The 20,284-nt window shown below is 39.6% G+C and overlaps 1 protein-coding gene across 1 annotated transcript in view; it reads left to right on the forward strand.

Moving 5' to 3' along the window:
* Window positions 1–20,284, forward strand: part of LOC150082409 (serine/threonine-protein kinase/endoribonuclease IRE1-like) — a 402,966-nt gene that overhangs the window by 178,398 nt on the left and 204,284 nt on the right. Inside the window, exon 12 of the mRNA XM_090380512.1 lies at window positions 9,904–10,256. Coding sequence (XP_090236638.1) covers window positions 9,904–10,256 — 353 coding nt within the window. The remainder of the gene's footprint in view (window positions 1–9,903; window positions 10,257–20,284) is intronic.

Below are 20,284 nucleotides of genomic sequence, written 5' to 3' on the forward strand. Positions count from 1 at the left end.
TTAATTCCTTGAATGCTTCCCACTTAGAATTTACTGTTGGTAACATCGTCAGTTGATCCCACTGTACAGAATTTAAAAACTGTCTGAGACCACTGTACTCCCCTTTACGGAAGCAAAAACCCTTTCCTTTACCCCTGACGGTAGTTACCTCTTTGAGTAAATCCCACTTCAGCACACTGTGATCACTGCCACCTAGTGGTTCCTTTATCTGCAAATTCTTAATACACGAATGATCACTGCTGATAACCAGATCAAGAGTGTTACTTTCTCTGGTTGCCTCTCGAACATGCTGCTGCAGAAAACAATCATCCAATAAATCCACAAAAGTCTGACTGGTGTGTGAGTGACCAACCCACAAGTTCCAGTCAATATCTGGGAAGTTAAAATCCCCCATTATAAGACATTCAGATTTACTGGCCCACTCTATTTCTCTGTACAATTGTTCATTGTACTCATTCAAGTCATTAGGCCTATAACACACTCCTACCCTTATTTTTCCTTTCGCAGTGCTTATCTCGCACCAAACTGACTCAACAGAGCACTGTTCATCTATATTAACTGGGTGCACTTCCTTTGATTTTATGTTTTTCTTAATTAACAGCATAACACCCCCTCCCTTTCTGTCCTGTCAATCCTTTCTGTACACATTGTACTCCCCAAATTCCAGTTCTGCATTCCTTATATCTTTGTGACACCACATCTCTGCTATCCCAACAATATCCGCCTTTGATGTCTTGACCAACACTTCAAATTCATCAAATTTATTTACTATACTTCTAGCATTGGTATACATGCAAGCATACATGCTCCTATGCCTATTCCATGTTACCCTAACACATCCCATATACCCAACTATTCCATGATGACTGCCATCCGTCCCTGAAACCCCCAACACCCCTCGCTCCAGGTCGCTTCTTATTCTAATAGAAGTTGTGCAAGAATCACCTTCACCTCTGCCTGCGGTTACTGTTAAGCTATTAGTCTTTGTATCCCCCCAAACTAGCAGTTTTCCGACCCACCTAACACTGCCTCGATAGCATCAGCAAATATTCTTGCACCCTTTCTATTTAAGTGTATCCCATCCCTGTAGAAGCAATCTCTCCTGTTAACAAGTACAGTCCAGGCTGAAAAAAATTCTACCCCTTGAGCCTTGCACAATCCTTCCAGGGCCGAATTGATCGACAAGGCTCTCATCATGTACTCCCTCCTATCGTGTCTGGGCAGAATTGCAGACACTTTCAAATTCAACCCTATTTCACGGCTTTTTTTCAACAGTGACCTGTACTTGTTGAGTAATTCCGCCGGTCTCCTACTCTTAATATCATTAGTGCCAACGTGTACAACTATATCACCTTTTGTGCCCTTGAAAGATGATATCCGCTCTACAACGTCATCAACCTTTGCCCCTGGCAGACATACCCTGGTCCTGTTCCACCTATCCTTTTTACAAAGGATGTTCCCCGTTTCCCTGACAATAGAGTCACCAACAACAACTAGTTCCTGTGGGACCAGCGCATTCTGCCTTAGGGGTTGCTGCTGTGTTGCGTGATGACCAAGTGCAAGCTCTGGCGTTGATGTGGGCAGCTGAGAGCTTGATGGGCCCTCAATTTACTTCCTTCGAGGGCATCCACCCTGTCCTTCAAGCTCTCATATAGGCCCATAAGAACGCTGAGTTGTTGCCTGATTTCGATACACTCCTTGCATCGCGCACACACAAAGACATCCCCCATGGCAATATCATGTTCCGTTCCAGAGAGTTCGGCAAACATTTCACAAGTTGCACATTTCTTTAGGCTGTGATGCGTTGGAGAATTGCCCCCCTCAGTTCTCCCCCGAGTCACAGCACTCCTGCCACTTTGTGCCCGTTGCTTTGCTGCTCTAGTTTGGGGCATGGTAGTTTAAATTAAAAAAAATCAATAAATTAAATGTCAGTAGTATTTGAATAGAAACTATTAAATAGAAACAGTGAAGCGTATTACTATATAATTATGCGTTAGAACTACCTAGCTACCTCAATTAAAAAATTTGAATTCCCTACCACTATATCCAAAAACAATGGCTACAAAAATGGAACGAAATAACGGTTTTACCTATCGTAAGTAAAATCCACAAAAACTCTTTATCTAAATTAAAAATAAAAAATAACCAGCGTAACTATAACTATATGACTACGTATTAAGTACAATATAAAATAACAATCATGTAAATAACAGGTAAACACTTATCGTTTTTGCAGAGCCTGTAACTGATAGCTGTAACTTTTAAAGAGATTCAGCGCCCTCTCTGAACTGGGAACTCATCAGGGATCAAACATCTTGTGACCTGCCAAGTGATGCACTCCTGATTCGGGTCCAAGAAAAGAATAGTCAAGCACATACTGCTCTGGTTGAAGGAGATTTAACTTTATTGGGAGATTCTATTGTCAGGGAAATGGGTAACTTTTTTTTGTAATAAAGATAGGTGGACCAAAACCAGGGTGTGTTTGCCAGGAGAAACAATTGATGAAGTTACCAACAGATTGTCAGATTTTAAGGGGGTGAAGAGAGTATTTTTATATATGTTGGGTCTAATGATATTAAATGAACATGACCTGACCATCTGTTGGATAAATGTAGGGCCATGCTAAAAAAATGCTGCAAGTTAGGTCATAACTTGTAAAAGTTGTGTGAAAAGTTTTATAACTGATACTTTTTAAACAATAATACTAGCAGTATACATTGCCCACTGTTGAGGCTATGCTTTGCTAAGTCTGAACTGGCCCTGTGCCAGATTTCATCAGTATGCACAAAGGCGTCCTACTGGAAAATTGTGTTTAAGTTGACACAGTAAAATCACATTATCATGGTTTCAAGGACTGAATAAAGAGTGGCAATAAAATTTTGTTTTAAAGCCTGAAGAACAACTGAAACAGATACAAACAGTGGTGAGTGTCAATGAATCTTATGGACATGAACATTATCACATACCAATATTTTTAGCCGGTATGGGCGGTTCGATGAAGGGTGAGAAGATGTTCAAGATGATGTTTGGAATGTTTGCCCATCCTAGTCTCATACGGACTCGACCATTGAAAAAGTTTGCCAGCTGTTAATGGAAGGTCATCACCTCTCCAACCCAATGAAAGCAGACCAGCTTCACATTGGAGGTTATAAATGCCAGAAGGCAGAATTTTGAACTAGTGGAAATGGATAAGTTTTTTGAAAATTTTTACCATCTTTCTGATTAATTAACATGTCAGATTCTTATTTACAAATAGATTAAATAGTGAATAGTCTTAATCATGTTTGTTAGGTTATTTTTAAATTTAGCTAGTTATTTTGTAAGTTACAACTTACTATTAGTACCGCTATCGTATCAGTGTTTTGGCATGAATAGCATAGTATGTAACAAGTAGGGCAGAGGAATAGTAGGGTTTTAATTGTGATAAATAAGTAGCTCAAAGGTTCTATCACTTGTTGGGCAGGCGCCTCCGTAGCCAGGTGGGAAGGAGCAGCAGTGCATAGCACACGTTTCTTGATTAGACCGGGGTTCGAGCCCGTCACCACCAAATACGGAGGATGCGGAAAGGTCAAGGAATGACCACCGCATATTCCCGGAGCAATATGGCCTTAGTTGCTAATGCTCCTAAAAACCAAAATAACATAACATAACTTGTTGGGCTATATATTTTCTGTTTTTAGCTAAGGAATTTTTAGAAAGGATATAACTAATTTAAAATTGCAATTGTTACAGTATAGCATAAGGTATAATGTGAAACTAGCCAACATAATAGGAATCTTTTTTTTTTTTTTTTTTTTACTACAACCCCAAACATGAGAGATATTAGGACCTACAGTACTTAGTACCGTGCATGGTTTGCAGGTTGAGAAGATGAAAGAAGATATTTGTTGTCATTAGACTTGAACTTATGTATATTGTAATTTTTAGGAAATACATATGATGGAAGGTTGTTCCAGAAAATGGAAGTTGAATGAATAAATGAGGAAGTAGAAAAGTTGATTCTGTGAGTTTGAAGTTGGACAGTAAAAGGATGTTGACTGGTTGAAGATGGGCTCCTCCCACAGGGGTGCCCCTCTATCCCTTTAGTTTCCTATTTCCAGGTAAACAACCTTCCTATTGTCCACCTTAATCTTCTTCATCTGTTCCTTCCTCTTCAGTGCCACCCATTTCATGCTTTCCTCTTGTAGCAGTTCCTCACCGAGCCTGGCAAGCTCAGGCTCAGTCCAGGATTTGCATTTGCCTTAGTGTTGGGTTTGCCTGTTGTTCCTTGGGCATTTAGTCAGGGGGCCCCCCATGTACTACACCTGGCTGCCTCCCTGAGGCAAGGGCAGGTAACATGGGGGGGGCCCCCTGACTAAATGCCCAAGGAACAACAGGCGAACCCAACACTACACTATGCAAACCAACACTAAAACTCACACTATATCTGACATTTACAGAGTTTGTAGCATCATGGTATAATACACAGTTTGTAGAGGAGACCCTCCAGTGCTACTTGGCAATATATACAATACACAATATCCAGTCAGTTATGAAATTCTCTGAGCAGGGCAGACATGCTACTGGAACAGCTCATTGGGTTTTGTCAGTGATATACAGAAACTTTGTTAACATTGATAAGGGGTTGATTATCCTTTTGTATAAGGCCATGGTTAGGCATCATCTTGCATCTTGGTCTGGGGGGCCTCACTTTAAGAAGGATGTAATTCTGCTGCAGTGGGTGCAGAGAAGTGCCATAAGGGTGCTCTTAGAGAGGTGCCATGAGGGTGAAGGGAACATGAGGGTGCTCTTACCTAGAAAGACTGCAGTTCTGAAAATTGCAGCTTCTGGAGACTAAGCACTTTGAGGAGTGAGCTGATTGAGGTGTTTAATGCCTTGAATGGATTAAGTAAGCTGAATATGAATAGCATTCTTCCCCTTGCTGAGACTACCCACGTGAGGGGGCATAAATTTAATTTGAGGAAGGATGGTTGCAGGATAGATGTGTGCAATTTTTCTTCTGCTAGCAGGTGATTGATTGTTGGAACAGGTTTCCATCTGTTATTGTGTAAGTAAGTGGATGGTTTGAATAAATTAGCATTAGTAGAGGCATTTGATGCAAGAAAGCAAGCTTATGCAGCATCAGCCAAAAAAAAAAAAACCACTTCCACTTCACCCCTCTGTTCGTTCAAAATACCTGTCCAGCTGAGCCTTAAACTTATTTAGGCTATCAACCTCCACGACAAGGGATGGAAGTCTGTTCCACCAACCAACCACCTGCTGGCTAAAGGCAAATTTCCGCATGTCTATCCTACATCTGTCTTTCCTCAATTTGAATTTATGCCCTCTCAGGTGATTATTCTGAGCTAGAGGAAGAATCCCATCAGCATTGAGCATGCTCAAACCATTCAAGGCTTTATACAACACCTCTATCAACTCACCCTGCCAGTGCCTAGTCGCCAGACACTGTAATTTGCAAAACTTAAGCCTTTCTTCGTAAGAGCACCCCTTTGTTCCATTCACTAATCTTGTTGCCCTTCTCTGTACTCGTTCCAGCAGCTCTACATCCTTCTTGAAATGAGGCCTCCAGACCTGTATACAGTACTTTAGGTGTGGCCTGACCATTGCCTTATACAAGGGAATAAACACCTCCTTATCCCTGCTGGAAAAATTCCTGTATATCATTGACAATACTCCATGAGCTACTCTTGCAGCCCATCTGCACTGCTCAGAGAACTTCATATCTGCCTGCACAACCACCTCCAAGTTCCTTTCATTCTCTACCACTGTCAGTGTAGTACCACAGAGTTGATACGTTGCTCTGGGGTTGCTGTTTCCCATGTGTAGTACTTTACATTTGTCAATGTTAAACTTCATTTGCCACCTCTCAGCCTATCTGCTCAACCTTTCCAGATCCTGTTGCAGCAGCATAGTGTCAGTAGTGTCCTTGACAACCCTGCCAACCCCTGTATCGTCTGCAAACTTGGACATTAAGCTTGATATACCATCATCAATATCATTTATAAATACAGAAAACAATAATGGACCCAACACTGAGCCCTGAGGGACTCCACTAATAACATTAGTCCACGATGAGCAGTGTCCATTGATTACCACTCTCTTTCTTCTCCCCCTCAACCACCCCTTTATCCATAGCAGCAATTTGCCTCCAGTGTCACACTGCTCCAATTTGTGTAGCAGTCTTCCATGTGCAACAGTATCAAAAGCCTTTCTAAGATCCAAGTATATAATATCAAAGTTATTCCCTGCATCCAGTTCTTTTGTGACTGCATCATAGTATCCAATCAAGTTGGTCAGGCAAGACTTCCCCTTAACAAAACCATGCTGTGTCCGAGCTATAACTGAAGTCTTGTCTAAATGATCCCGCAGTGCTTCTTTAACCAGTGCCTCCATTAATTTTCCTGGAACAGAAGTTAAACTCACAGGTCTATAATTACTTGTGTCAGCCTTTGATCCTCCTTTGTGAATTGGGGTCACATTTGCACATTTCCAGTCTATGGGTACCTCCCCTGAGTCCAAGGAAGCTCTCATAATTATGGCTAAGGGTTTGCTTACTTCCTTTGCTGCCTCCTTTAATATAACTGGATAGATCCCATCCACCCCGGGTGCCTTTCTTGTGTTTATCTTCAACAATTTCTCCTCCACTTTACTCCCAGTTATTTCAAGATTCTGTAGCTTACTGCTAGAGTTGAATACACCTCTGGCATTCCCCTTGCTGAATAACTCCTCATGTGTGAATGTCGATGCAAAATATTCATTTAGTTTGTTAGCTACCTGAGCAGGATCATCAACAGTTGACCCATCAATATCAAGTGGACCAATCTGATTCATCCCCTTCCTTCTAGAGTTTACATAAGTAAAGAACTCTTTGCTGTTTTTCTTTGCATCCCTTGCCAAGGATTTCTCGTAATCTGCCTTCGCCTGCCTATCCTCCTTTGTAACTTGGTTGCATATCAACTTGTATCTATCATAGGCTTCTGTGTCATGTGTTAATTTGTAAGTATCCCATGCATTTTTCTTCTCTGCCATATGCCTCATTGGTTCATCTGACATCCATTTTGGCCTAAACCTTGAACAATATTTCTCAGTTGGTATGTAAAGCCTAGTAGCTTCAAAGATAAGTTCTTTGAATGCTTCCCATTTTGAATTTGCTGTTGGTAACATCGTAAGTTGGTCCCACTGTATAGAATTTAAATACTGCCTCAGTCCATCGTAGTCGCCTTTACGGAAGCAATAACCCTTCCCTTTACCCCTAATGGTAGTTACCTCTTTCAGTAAATCCCACTTCAGCACACTGTGATCACTGCCACCTAGTGGTTCATTTATCTGCAGATTCTTAATGCATGAAGAATCACTGCTGATAATCAAATCAAGAGTATTACTCCCTCTAGTTGCCTCCCGAACATGCTGATGTAGAAAACAATCATCCAATAAATCCACAAAAGCCCTGCTAGTGTGTGAGTGACCAGCCCCCAAATTCCAGTCAATATCTGGGAAATTAAAATCTCCCATTATAAGACTCTCTGATTTATTGGCCCACTCTATTTCCCTGTACAGTTTCTTATTATACTCATCAGAGTCATTAGGCCTATAGCACACTCCTACTCTCAATTTTGATATCCCAATGCTTATGTCACACCAAACTGACTCAACACTGCACTGTCCAGCGATGTCGACTGGCTTCACTTCCTTGGTTTTTATGTGTTTCTTAACTAATAGCATAACCCTTCCCCCCTTCCTATCCTGTCTATCCTTTCTGTAGACGTTGTACTCCCCAAATTCCAGTTCTGCATCACTTATATCTGTGTGACACCACGTCTCTGATATCCCAACAATATCTGTCTTTGATGTTTTGAGCAATACCTCAAATTCATCAAATTTGTTTACTAAACTCCTAGCATTGGTGTACACGCAAGTATACTTGCACCTGTTTCTATTCTTAGCACCCTAACACAACCCATGTGTTTACTTGTACCGCAATGGCTCCCAGCAGTCTCTGAAATACAAAGGGTACTAGGAAAGTTTTGCAATATGACACAACAATGAATCACAGGAAGCTGCTTGTTGCTGCATGTTGAGACATGTTCATACGTGCATAGTAGCCGCCGCGCCAAGTCGATGGGCTCAGTTATTCATTAGTAGTGAGAGTGTAAAGTGCTTGCGATGGCATCGTGGTCACGGAATGAGATAAGGACAGTTTTGCGGTATAATTTCGTGCGTGGTTTAACCATAGACCAGTGCTTAGAAGAAATGACTCTTGCACTAGATGATGATTGTCCACATCGTACAACGATAGTCAGGTGGTATAGAGAATTCCAAAGGGGAAATTTCACTTTGGAGGATTCGGAGAGGCCGGGAAGGCCACGAACGTCAGTTACGGAGGAAAACGTTACTGCTGTGACGAAAATGCTTGACGAAAACAGGCGAGTGACCTACCAACAGCTAGAGGATACTTTGGGCCTAAATGCACCAGCAATTCGTTCGATTCTGCAAGATCATTTGCACGTGAAGAAACTTTGTTCACTCTGGGTGCCGCATCAACTGACTGAAGAGCAGATGACACGACGTGTGACTTGGTGCCGGGAGATGTTAAAAAAGTTTGTTAAGGGACAATCTCGGTATGTGAACAACATCGTGACAGGTGACTAGACTTGGCTGTACTATTACGATCTGCCGACCAAGGCTCAAAACAAAGTTTGGGTCTTTGATGATGACGACACACCCGTAATTATCAGAAAATCCCGATCTGTAAAGAAGAAAATGATAGCTGTATTTTTCAAATCGAGTGGAATTGTGGAACGTGTCGTTTTGGACACGCAGAAGACAGTCACAGCTAAGTGGTATACTGAACAATGCCTGCCTAAAGTCATTGGATCTATGAAGAACCTGCGGCCAAAGTCAAGAATGGACACCTGGTACCTCCATCACGATAATGCTCCAGTTCACCGCGCCAAAGCCTGCACCGAATATTTGACCACGACAGGACTGAAACTTCTCGAGCACCCTCCCTACAGTCCAGACCTTGCTCCCTGCGACTTTGCACTGTTCCCGCATGTGAAAATGAAGCTAAAAGGGAGGCGGTTTTCCAGTGATGAGGAACTTCTACGGGCTGGGACAACGAGCGTGCTTTACTCCCTAGTGAAACTTGGCAGAACTGGTTTAAAGATTGGTTTCGGAGGATGGAGAGGTGTATTGAATGTAGAGGAAATTACTTTGAAAAAATTAAATAAACAAAGCTGTATTGCAAATCTTTCCTAGTACCCTTTGTATCATGCATCTTGTTTTCCAGGCTTCTGCTCATTCTAATAGAAGCAGTGCAAGAATCTCTTTCACCTCTGCCAGTGGCTACTGTCACTTCTAATTTATGACTTATGGATGAGAGAAGTGTGTATAGGGCTCTTTTTTTTTTTTTTGGCTGATGCTATATAAGCTTAATTTCTTGCATCATTTGCCACTACTACTTCTACTACTACTACTGAATATCAAAGTGTACTGAATAATTTTTTTTTTTTTTAACTGTGGAATCCCATTTATTTTCATAACACATCCAAGCTGACAAATGGGAGAAAGAGCACACTTTTGCTGTCTCGAAGTTTTTCTGCACTTGGGCTACAGTGTAATAACATAATTTTCCCCTTCTTTTTTTGCTTTTCTGACTCCCCCCCCCCACAAACAAAGTATCAAAGCCACCACTATTCAGTTCAGCTACATCAAAAAAATTAAATACCAAAATTTTTATAAATATGTTGTGATATTATGAATTATTTATTTTGTATACCTTCACATTTTTCTACACAGTATCCAGCAAAAGCTATTTTGAATTAAATAAAGGGAAAGTTTAAATTTGAAGAAAGGTTATGCAATAGCAAAAGGTATTATAATTATTCCACTTATATATTTTAGGTTATTATGAAATCCCTGAGTATTCTTTAGCCACAATTGTACCGCTTCTTCAAATTGGTGGCAAACCAGATCCCACAGCTAATATTATTCCTCCAAGAGTGCCTTCTACAGAAAATTCAGATACAAGAGAAAAACAGAAGATTGATAAAACTAAAATCCCTTCATTTTCATTGCCACTTGACTATAAGAATGAGAAAGCAAATTCAAAATTAGAAGACATTTCTTCAAAAGATATACAGCATTCTACATATCATTTTGTACTAGGATCAAGTAGCGAGTTCTTCTGGCTCCAGATCACATTAGTAATTTTGTTAAGTGGCATGACTGGCTTTGTGGCTTATTTATATCCTCAGGTATGTCGAATTATGAAGTAATAATGATGGTTTATTGCTTATTAATTAAATTTGCTTAATAATTAGCTATTAATTATTATTAAGTAGCATAATGATGTAAAATGTTATTTTAAATATATGTAGTATAATGATGTAAAATGTTATTTTAAATATATGTAGCATAATGATGTAAAATGTTATTTTAAATTAAGTGTATATATATTTGTGTGTATTTGTATATCTGCACATACATGTATATACATGTGTGTATACAATATGTATACACACATGGACAAAGAAAAATAGTACTTGGGAAAATGTATGCAGTTTAGGTACACCGTATATATATATATATATATATATATCTTTTTTATTTAGGTATAAATCAGTTTGCTTTGGTGCTGTATGCTTTATTTTAGTTAATATTTATTAATTATATTGCTCTAATAGTGATGTTGATAATATTTCAAGTTTAATTTATATGCTTACTGAAACAATGGCAAACATAGTGGCAGTAATCATGTTGCTTTAACCAGACCTAGATATTGATATTTGGATAGACTGAGAAATGAAAGCTGAGATTTAACTGACAAATGCACATCTTGCATCTGTGTAGCAGTAATTCTGATGATAATACTTTCTGAGAAACACCCAACATACGTTAATTGAGAATGAAAAGAACATGGGAGTACTATACACTTTGATATTCAGTTTTCTTAAATTTTTTTGGGTGAGGTCCCATGGGGTTCAGTGCTGGTCCCTTTTTATTTTTAATATTTATTAATGATATTGATTTAATATTGATAATGGCATTTCACTTTTAATTTCTAAGCTTGATTAATACACAGGTAAGCATGATGGTTAATGACGATAATTGAGTATGCTATTTTAACGATGGGTCGGATATGAGTAGGATATTTTTTTGTATATGCTATTTTTTATGTATGCTATGAGTATGTTATATTCAACACAGGTATGCCATTTTTATAGATTGCTGGTGAGGCTGCAGGACTAGATGATTTTTCTGGTGCTTCTAAGTGGAAATTTCTATATTGATTTAAAATTATTATTTTTTGTAACTTCTGATATAAAATTAATAGTGTAGTATTTATTTGTAATTCCCTGGTTAATTTGGTACATTTGTTCTTTACTTGACCTTTGTAATTGCTTAAAAAAACTACAGTTGACTTCTGCTATCATTATGTTATATATATATTTTTTTTATGTAAACCCCAAACACGAGCGTTATTAGAACCTATAGTACTTAGTACCGTGCTTGGGTTGGAGGTTGAGAAGACGAAAGAAGATATTTGTTGACGTTGGACTTGAACTTCTGTAGACTGTAATTTTCAGGAAATATATAGAAGGAAAGTTGTTCCAGAAAACGGCAGTTGAATGAATAAACGAGGAAGATGAAAAGTTGGTTCTGTGAGTTTGAAGTTGGACAGTAAATGGATGTTGGCTGGTGGTGGCACATGTTCGGACTGTTTTGAAAGAGAGAGCGAGAATTATAGAAGCCAATTCAGAAGAACAGTGCCCAAGGAAGTATCTGTAGAAGAGGCATGCAGCAGAAATAGTACGTCTATGAGAAAGCGAGTGGAGAGACTCTGTTAGAGTTGAATAATTAATTAACCTAACTGCCCTCTTCTGAATGGAATCAATAAGCCTGAGAGAGAGGTTTTGGGGACACCACCCCAGATGTGGGAACAATATTCCTTGGCAGGGTGGATTTGCGATTTATACAGAGTGAGTAGCTGTTTGGAAGAAAAGTAATGCCTTGAGCGAAAGAGAAAACCAAGTTTTTTAGATTCAGAGGGAGCAATATTTGTAATGTGCTTGTGCCAAGAGAGATTAGAAGTCAGGGTAATCCTCAAAAGAGATATATCATTTTGCCTAGAAATCAGTGTCACTAAAGATAAGCATAAGAGTAGAAGAATCCTTTTTGCGAGATATAAGATAAGACTGAGATTTAGAAGAGTTGAAATCAACTAAGTTGTCTTTGCCCCACTGGAGAATTACCTGAAGATCGGCATTTAAGGAATTGGTAGCAGATTTTCGAGAAGTAGAAGCTGATTGAGCAGGACAAGGTTTACAAAATGGAAAGTGGAATGCAATGTGCTATGATCAGCAAAACTATGGATAGGATTTGCAGTCAATGGAAGAAGGTCATTAATATACAAGAGGAAAAGAGTGGGGGAAAGAACTGAACCTTGGGGGACACCGGCATTAGTGGAGAAGTTAGAAGATAGAGAGCCATCTACCATCACCCTCAGTGAGCGATCAGAGAGAAAACTGGATAACCAATTACTAAAAACAGTTGGCAAACCATAAGATGGAATCTTGTTTAGAAGACTTTTATGCCAAACACGATCGAAAGCCTTTGAGATGTCAAGAGAAATTACTTGTGTTTCACCAAACCTTTCCATTGAATTAATCCATAAATGGGTAACATAAGCCAGAACATCACCAGTGGATTGACACTGACGGAATCCATACTGGTGATCGTTGATCAGACGGAAGGTTTCTAGGTAGTTTAAGAGTTGGCAGTTAATTGATTTTGCCATTACTTGAGAAAGAGGAGACGTAATTGCAATGGGACGATAATTGGATGAGAGGGATTTGTCACCCTTTTTAGGAACTGGCTGGATATGAGCAAATTTCCAAGCAGAAAGAAAAACACTTTTGGAATAAGAAAATGAAAAAAAGGCGGCAAAGAATAGGAGTAAGTTCAGGAGCACAGGTTTTGAGAACAAGTGGAGAAATATCATCAGGACCTGGATCTTTCTTAGTATCAAGATTCGTCAAAATCCTTCTGACATCCTTTTGACGGAAGACCACAGGAGGCATTGAATGGAGCATTAGCATTAGCATTACATTAGTAGAGGCATATGATGCAAGAAAGCAAGCTTATTCAGCATCAGCCAACAAAAAAAAAAAAAAAAAAAACACACACCACTCCCATTTCACCCCTCCGTTCGTTCGAAATACCTGTCCAGTTGAGCTTTAAATTTGTTTAGGCTATCAACTTCAACAACAAGTGATGGAAGTCGGTTCCACCAACCAACCACCCGCTGGCCAAAGGCAAATTTCCGCACATCTATCCGACATCCGTCCTTACTCAATTTGAATTTATGCCCTCTGAGGTGATTATTCTGAGCAAGATGAAGAATCCCATTGGCATTGAGCATGCTCAAACCATTCAAAGCCTTATACACCTCTATCAGATCACCTCGCCGGTGCCTAGTCTCCAGACTCTGTAATTTGCAAAACTTAAGCCTTTCTTCGTAAGAGCAACCCTTCGTTCCATTCACTAATCTTGTTGCCCTTCTCTGTACCCGTTCCAGCAGCTCTACATCCTTCTTGAAATGAGGCCTCCAGACCTGTATACAGTACTCAAGATGTGGCCTAACCATTGCCTTATACAAGGGAATAATCACCTCCTTATCCCTGCTAGAAAAATTCCTGTATATCATTGACAAGACACCATGAGCTACTCTTGCAGCTCGTCTGCACTGCTCAGAGAACTTCATATCTGCCTGCACAATTACCCCCAGGTCCTTTTCATTCTCCACCACTGTCAGTGTAGTACCGCAGAGTTGATACGTTGCTCTGGGGTTACTGTTTCCCATATGTAGTACTTTACATTTGTCAATGTTAAACTTCATTTGCCACCTCTCAGCCCATCTGTTCAACCTTTCCAGATCCTGTTGCAGCAGCATAGCGTCAGTAGTGTCCTTAACAACCCTGCCAACCTTTGTATCATCTGCAAACTTGGACATTAAACTTGATATCCCATCATCAATATCATTCATAAACACCGAAAACAACAACGGACCCAACACTGAACCCTGAGGAACTCCACTAATAACATTAGTCCACGTTGAGCAGTGTCCATTGATTACCACTCTCTGTCTTCTGCCACTCAACCATCCCCTTATCCATAGCAGCAATTTGCCTCCAATGCCACACTGCTCCAATTTGTGCAGCAGTCTTCCATGTGCAACAGTATCAAAAGCCTTCTTAAGATCCAAATATATAATATCAAAGTTATTCCCTGCATCCAGTTCTTTTGTGACTACATCATAGTATCCAATAAAATTGGTCAGGCAAGACCTGCCCTTAACAAAACCATGCTGCGTCTGAGCTATAACTGAATTCTTGTCTAGATGATCCTGCAGTGCTTCTTTAACCAGTGCCTCCATTAATTTACCTGGAACAGAAGTTAAACTAACAGGTCTATAATTACTTGTGTCAGCCTTTGATCCTCCTTTGTGAATTGGGGTTACATTTGCACATCTCCAGTCTATGGGTACCTCCCCTGAGTCCAAAGAAGCTCTCATAATTATGGCTAGGGGTTTGCTTACTTCCTTTGCTGCCTCCTTTAATATAACTGGATAGATCCCATCCACCCCAGGTGCCTTTTTTATGTTTATCCTCAACAATCTCTCCTCCACTTTCTTCTCAGTTATTACAAAATCATCCAGCTCACTGCCAATGTTTACTTTACCTACATCATTCTCCTTCCTGAATAACTCCTCATGCGTGAATGTAGATGCAAAATACTCGTTTAGATTGTTAGCCACCTGAGCAGGATCCTCAACTGTTGAACCATCAATATCCAGTGGACCAATCTGATTCATCCCTTTCCTTCTTGAGTTTAAATATGTAAAGAACTCTTTTCTGTTTTTCTTTGCATCCTTTGCCAAGGATTTTTTGTAGTCTGCCTTTGCCTGCCTAATCTCCTTTGTGACTTGGTTACAGACCAACTTATATCTATCATAGGCTTCCATGTCACCCATTAATTTGTATGTATCCCTTGCATTTTTCTTCTCTGCCACCTGTCTCATTAGTTCATCTGACAACCATTTAGGCCTAAACCTTGAACAATATTTCTTGGTTGGCATGTAAAGCCTAGTAGCTTCCAAGATTAGTTCCTTGAATGCTTCCTATTTTGAATTTTCTGTTGGTAACATCATCAGTTGGTCCCACTGTATAGAATTTAAGTACTGTCTCAGACCATCATAGTCACCTTTATGAAAGCAAAAACCTTTCCCTTTACCTCTGATGGTAGTTACCTCCTTGAGTAAATCCCACTTCAACACACTGTGATCACTGCCACCTAGTGGTTCATTTATCTGCAGATTCTTAATGCATGAAGAATCACTACTGATAATCAGATCAAGAGTATTGCTCCCTCTTTTTGCCTCACGAACATGCTGATGTAGAAAACAATCATCCAATAAATCCACAAAAGCCTTGCTAGTGTGCGAGTGACCAACCCACAAATTCCAGTCAATATCTGGGAAATTAAAATCCCCATGTTGGGAATGGTGGAGGTGTTTTACCAAGATCATTAATACATGAGTTGAAAGAAAAATGGGATGCTAGCAGGTCAGCTTTATCCTTGGCTGAAGTGACAACAGAACCATCTGGTTTGGACAGGGGTGGGTGCAGAGATGGACAAAAGTTGCGGCCAATAGCTTTGGCAAGGGACCAGAATGGAAGCTTGTTTAGAAGACCTTTATGCCAAACACGATCGAAAGCCTTTGAGATGTCAAGAGCAATTACTTGTGTTTCACCGAACCTTTCCATTGAATTAGTCCCTAAATGGGTCCACTAATTTATGGACTAATTAGTCATAAATTAGTCCATAAATGCTCAGCTACCATTAGAGCAAGAAGCAAGTTTTCTGTTTTTAGCTAAGGAATTTTTAATCAGTTAAAACTAGTTTGGATTGATTAATAACTTTTTTACAGTTGTTGCGAGCTTTAGTGTAAGCAAAAAATGAAACTGAAGAATTAGAAACAAGCCAATTACGATATGTAATATTCTTCTCTTGAACAGTCTTAGCACATTTATTGGAAAACCAAGGTTTAGATAAAGTTATCTGGACAGTACTTTCGGGTAAGGGAAGCGCATAGGATGATAGGTTTAATTTTTTTTTTTTTTTTTTTATTAATTATTATTATTTAATTATTTATTTATTTTTTTTTTTTTTTATCATTGTTTTTTTTTTTTTTTTTTTTTTTTTTGGCTGGTACAGCATAAGCCGTAGGCTTTCTTGCACCATGCGGCCATTACTAATACTAATACTAAAGGACGAGATTTTGAAGTGGAGTGTGGGATAAAGGATTCCATTCCTGCAAGAATAATTTCACTGACATCAGAAGTTTTGAAACAGTAATCCGACCAAGGAAAAGAAGAAAAAAAATCTCGCAGGTCATCCCATTTTGCATTCTTGTAATGCCAAACAACACGAGGTTGGGAATAGCCATGAGATAAAGGCTCCATTGGAGAAGAGACAACCACCAAGTTGTGATCTGAAGTGCCTAAAGTACCTCTCACTTCGACCGTGTACTTAGAAGGGTTGTTTGTGAGAAAAAGATCAAGCGTGTTGGCTGTATGATTAGGGTTGTCCGGTATTCTTGTAGATAAATGAACAATCTGTGCAAGGTCATCAGTAATTGCAAAAGCCTCAGCATCTCGATCAGCTGGGTCGGTGTGACTAGAAAACGGAAACCAGATAGAGTTGTGAACATTAAAATCACCAAGGAAAATTACCTCACTGTTAGGAAAGTTGGACTGGAGAAAATCAAGTTGCAAAAACAGGAAGTCAAATAGCTGCGAGTGATTAGTGGAGTTGGGAGAACAGTAGAGACAACAGATTTATTTTACACAATGAGGTAGAGAGATTTTAAGCCAGAGAAGATCAAAGAGAGGAGATTCCAAATTGCCAAGTCTCTGACAGGGAATATCAGAACGGACATATGCACAAGTACCACCTTTGAGGCGAAAGGAATCATTCAGCGAATAATTTGGGCATCTGAGATGAGCAGTAGTTGAATCAACCGATAACTGAGATTCTGTCAGAAAAAGTACATGGGGTTTGGCACACTGCAAGTGGAAATGGACATCATTAAGATTAGAATTGAGACCTCGTATATTTGATTTGTGAAATGAATTAGGAAGTGCTTGGTGGGTTTAGATCTTTTCGCAGATAAGCTTGCTCTATTAGTTTGACAATTCATGGTGTATTCAATAGTAAGAAAAAGTGGGTGGGACATGCTGTATGAAGTAATGAAATTTTTGGATATGGCGCACACATAGTAAGAATATACCCAGATTCTTGACATAAAGTGGTCTCGACAATGCTCCCCGCATACACACTATTCGGACTCCTCCAGTCACTATCTGGCAGAGTAGATGTAGCAAGATTATACACTAGCTGATCCAGAAGCCTCCTAGAGAGTTACCAATAGGTTCGGTCTGGTGTACTAACTAGCGGCCAGTCTGTGAACACCGTTTTAGAACTGTACCCTCGAAATGTAAGGAATATTGGATCTCGCCATGATGTTCATCATAACCTCAAAAGTCATCAATCATACTGCATGATCGAAGAGATAGGGAAGGGTTGACCGGAACTTAGCTCTAGAGACTAAACATGGGTTCCACCATTTCAAGTCTCCAATAAGCAAAGTGGTGGTATTGCACCGGTTGATGAGAATCATCTACCACCTAGTACTGCCTGGTAACACAGAGGGGGGGCATTCCTCCATGTGGTGTGGGTGCCACAACTCGACCCCTGCTTATGTTGGTTCACACCTGAGTTGTGACCCACCCTGTGCTTGTGCATGGAGGTTATACCCAGGATTACTATCAGTCCTACCATTGTGAAGGTGCATGCAGAAGATTTGGCTGTCACAGACCGTTTGGATTTCGCCGAAATTGAGTCTATCTACTTGACTTGAGTGTCAGCCGAATATCAGTTCCATCAGCATTTTAGACTCCTAGGTATCAAGTGCAGCTTGTCTGGCATATCTGAGAGAATGTCTGTGACAACCTCAAGGACCAAATATTGATAAGAACATTCGAATTTTGCCACAATTGTTTTAGTAGTGATATATGAAATACTTGGACAGTTCTATGTTGTTTTGTAGAAGTGTAATCAGTATTAGAAGAGGCTGATAAACTATAATTTATAGCAATACATAACATGTTTTTTTAATAAGTTTACTCTATCATGTGTGTGACAACAATATCTGCAGTACTTTTTATATCAGTGATTTCACATAAATATTATTATTATTACTAGCCATATAGTGTAAGGAAGTCTTAGGCTTATGCTGCACCAGCCAAAAAAATTTATGAATTACCCTGAGAGAGAGAGAGAAAAGAAGGGAATCACCAAGAAAAAGAAGAAGGGAATCACCAAGAAAGAGAAGAAGGGAATCACCAAGAAAGAGAAGAATGTTGATATCCAGCTCAGAACCCTGGATGTGCCAAGCCCATACTCACCAAATATAATATCGTATAACTAATAGTATAGTGCATTGTGGAACTGTAGGTTTTTGATTGTGGTAAATGGATAGCTTGTAGACTCTAATCATGCACATTGGTGTATATTTTTTGTTTTAGCTACTAAACTTGTTTGTTTCTTTGAATTTGCTTGTTACTGTTTGTAGTTGCTTATGGAACTGCAGTCTTGCCGCCATTGTTTTGTATCAATAAGAACATTCGAATTTTACCACCACTATTATAGTATTGAGTGCATGGTAGGGGAATTCCATGGTAGGATAGATGTGTGTAAGTTTGCCTTTAGCCAGCAGGTAGTTGGTTTGTGGAACAGTCTTCCATCCTTTGTTGTGGAAGTTGATAGCCTAAATAAATTTAAGGCTGAGATGGACAGGTATTTGGAATGAACGGAGGGGTGAAATGGGATCATTTTTTTTTTTTTTTAAACACCAGAATTTACATTAGGAAGAATGCTAATGATAATTCTGGTGTTTTAATTGTGGTGAATAGCTAGCTCGAAAGCTGAATCACATAGGATGGCGTTAGTTAAATAATTTTATTTTTTATTTTAATTATTATTATTATTATTATTATTAGCCATATAGTACAAGGAAGCCTGAGGCTTATGCTGCACCAGCCAAAAAAAAAAAAAAATTCCCCGTGTTATCCTGAGAGAGAGAGAGAGAGAAGTAGAAAGGAATCACCAAGAAAGAGAAGAATGATGATATCCAGCTCAGGACTCTGGGTTTACCAAGCCCATACTCACCAGATATGAGCCACTCAACTTGATAAGAACGTAAACTTTGCTTTGCTGCTTAATCATTACATAATGTCATTACTACATTAGGTATATTAGTTTAGTGTAGTATTCTTAATTAAATTGGAATGGAAATCATGCATCAGACCTGAGCAACAAAGCAAAGGGATCAAAGTAGTGGGAGTGTGGCAGCTCAGGGAAGAACTGCTGGGGGGGGGGATTGTCCTCCAAATCATGACCTTACTGCTTGTTTGGCAGATCTGTCTGGAATGGGACATGATATTTTCAAGGGGGATGGTTTTTTGTGTGTTCAATGTAAAAAGTATAAAGAGTGCTAACTCAGCATTATTATAAGCCTTCGTGAGAGCTTGAAGAATAGGGTGGATTCCCTAGAAGGATTTAAATTGGAGGCCATCACGCTCTCAGCTGCCCACATCAATGCCAAAGCTCAAACTTGATTATCAGGCAACACAGCAGCAATCCCCAAGGCAGAATCCACTGGTCTAACAGGAACTACTTGTTAGTGACTGAATTGAGAGAAACAGGAAATTTGTGCAAAGAGGATAGGGGAATAGGACCAGGTTACATCTGCTATGGGCAAAAGTTGATCACATAGAGCAGGTATCATCTTCTAAAGGCAAAATAGATGATATTGTACAATTTGGCATTAATGACATTAAGAGTAGGAGACCTGCAGATTTCCATAAAAAGTATACGGCAGTGTTGGGAAAAAAAAAAAAAAAATGCAAGTAAGGTTTAAATTTGAAAATGTCTGCAATTCTGCCACCCAGGCATGATAAGATAGTGTATGATGAGAGCCTTGTCAATCAGTTTGGCCCTGGAGAGAGTGTGTGTGCAAGGCTCATGGGTGCAAGAATATTTGTGGATGCTATTGAGGCAGTGTAAGGTGTATCAGAAAACTGCTAGCTTGGGGGATAAACAAACTAATAGATTAACAATAGCCACAGGCAGAGGTGAAAGTGATTCTTCTACTGCTTCT

Source organism: Mastigoproctus giganteus, chromosome 8 (assembly GCF_048544385.1).
Source record: "Mastigoproctus giganteus isolate SK-2022 chromosome 8, ASM4854438v1, whole genome shotgun sequence".
Taxonomy (NCBI): Eukaryota; Metazoa; Arthropoda; class Arachnida; order Uropygi; family Thelyphonidae; genus Mastigoproctus; species Mastigoproctus giganteus.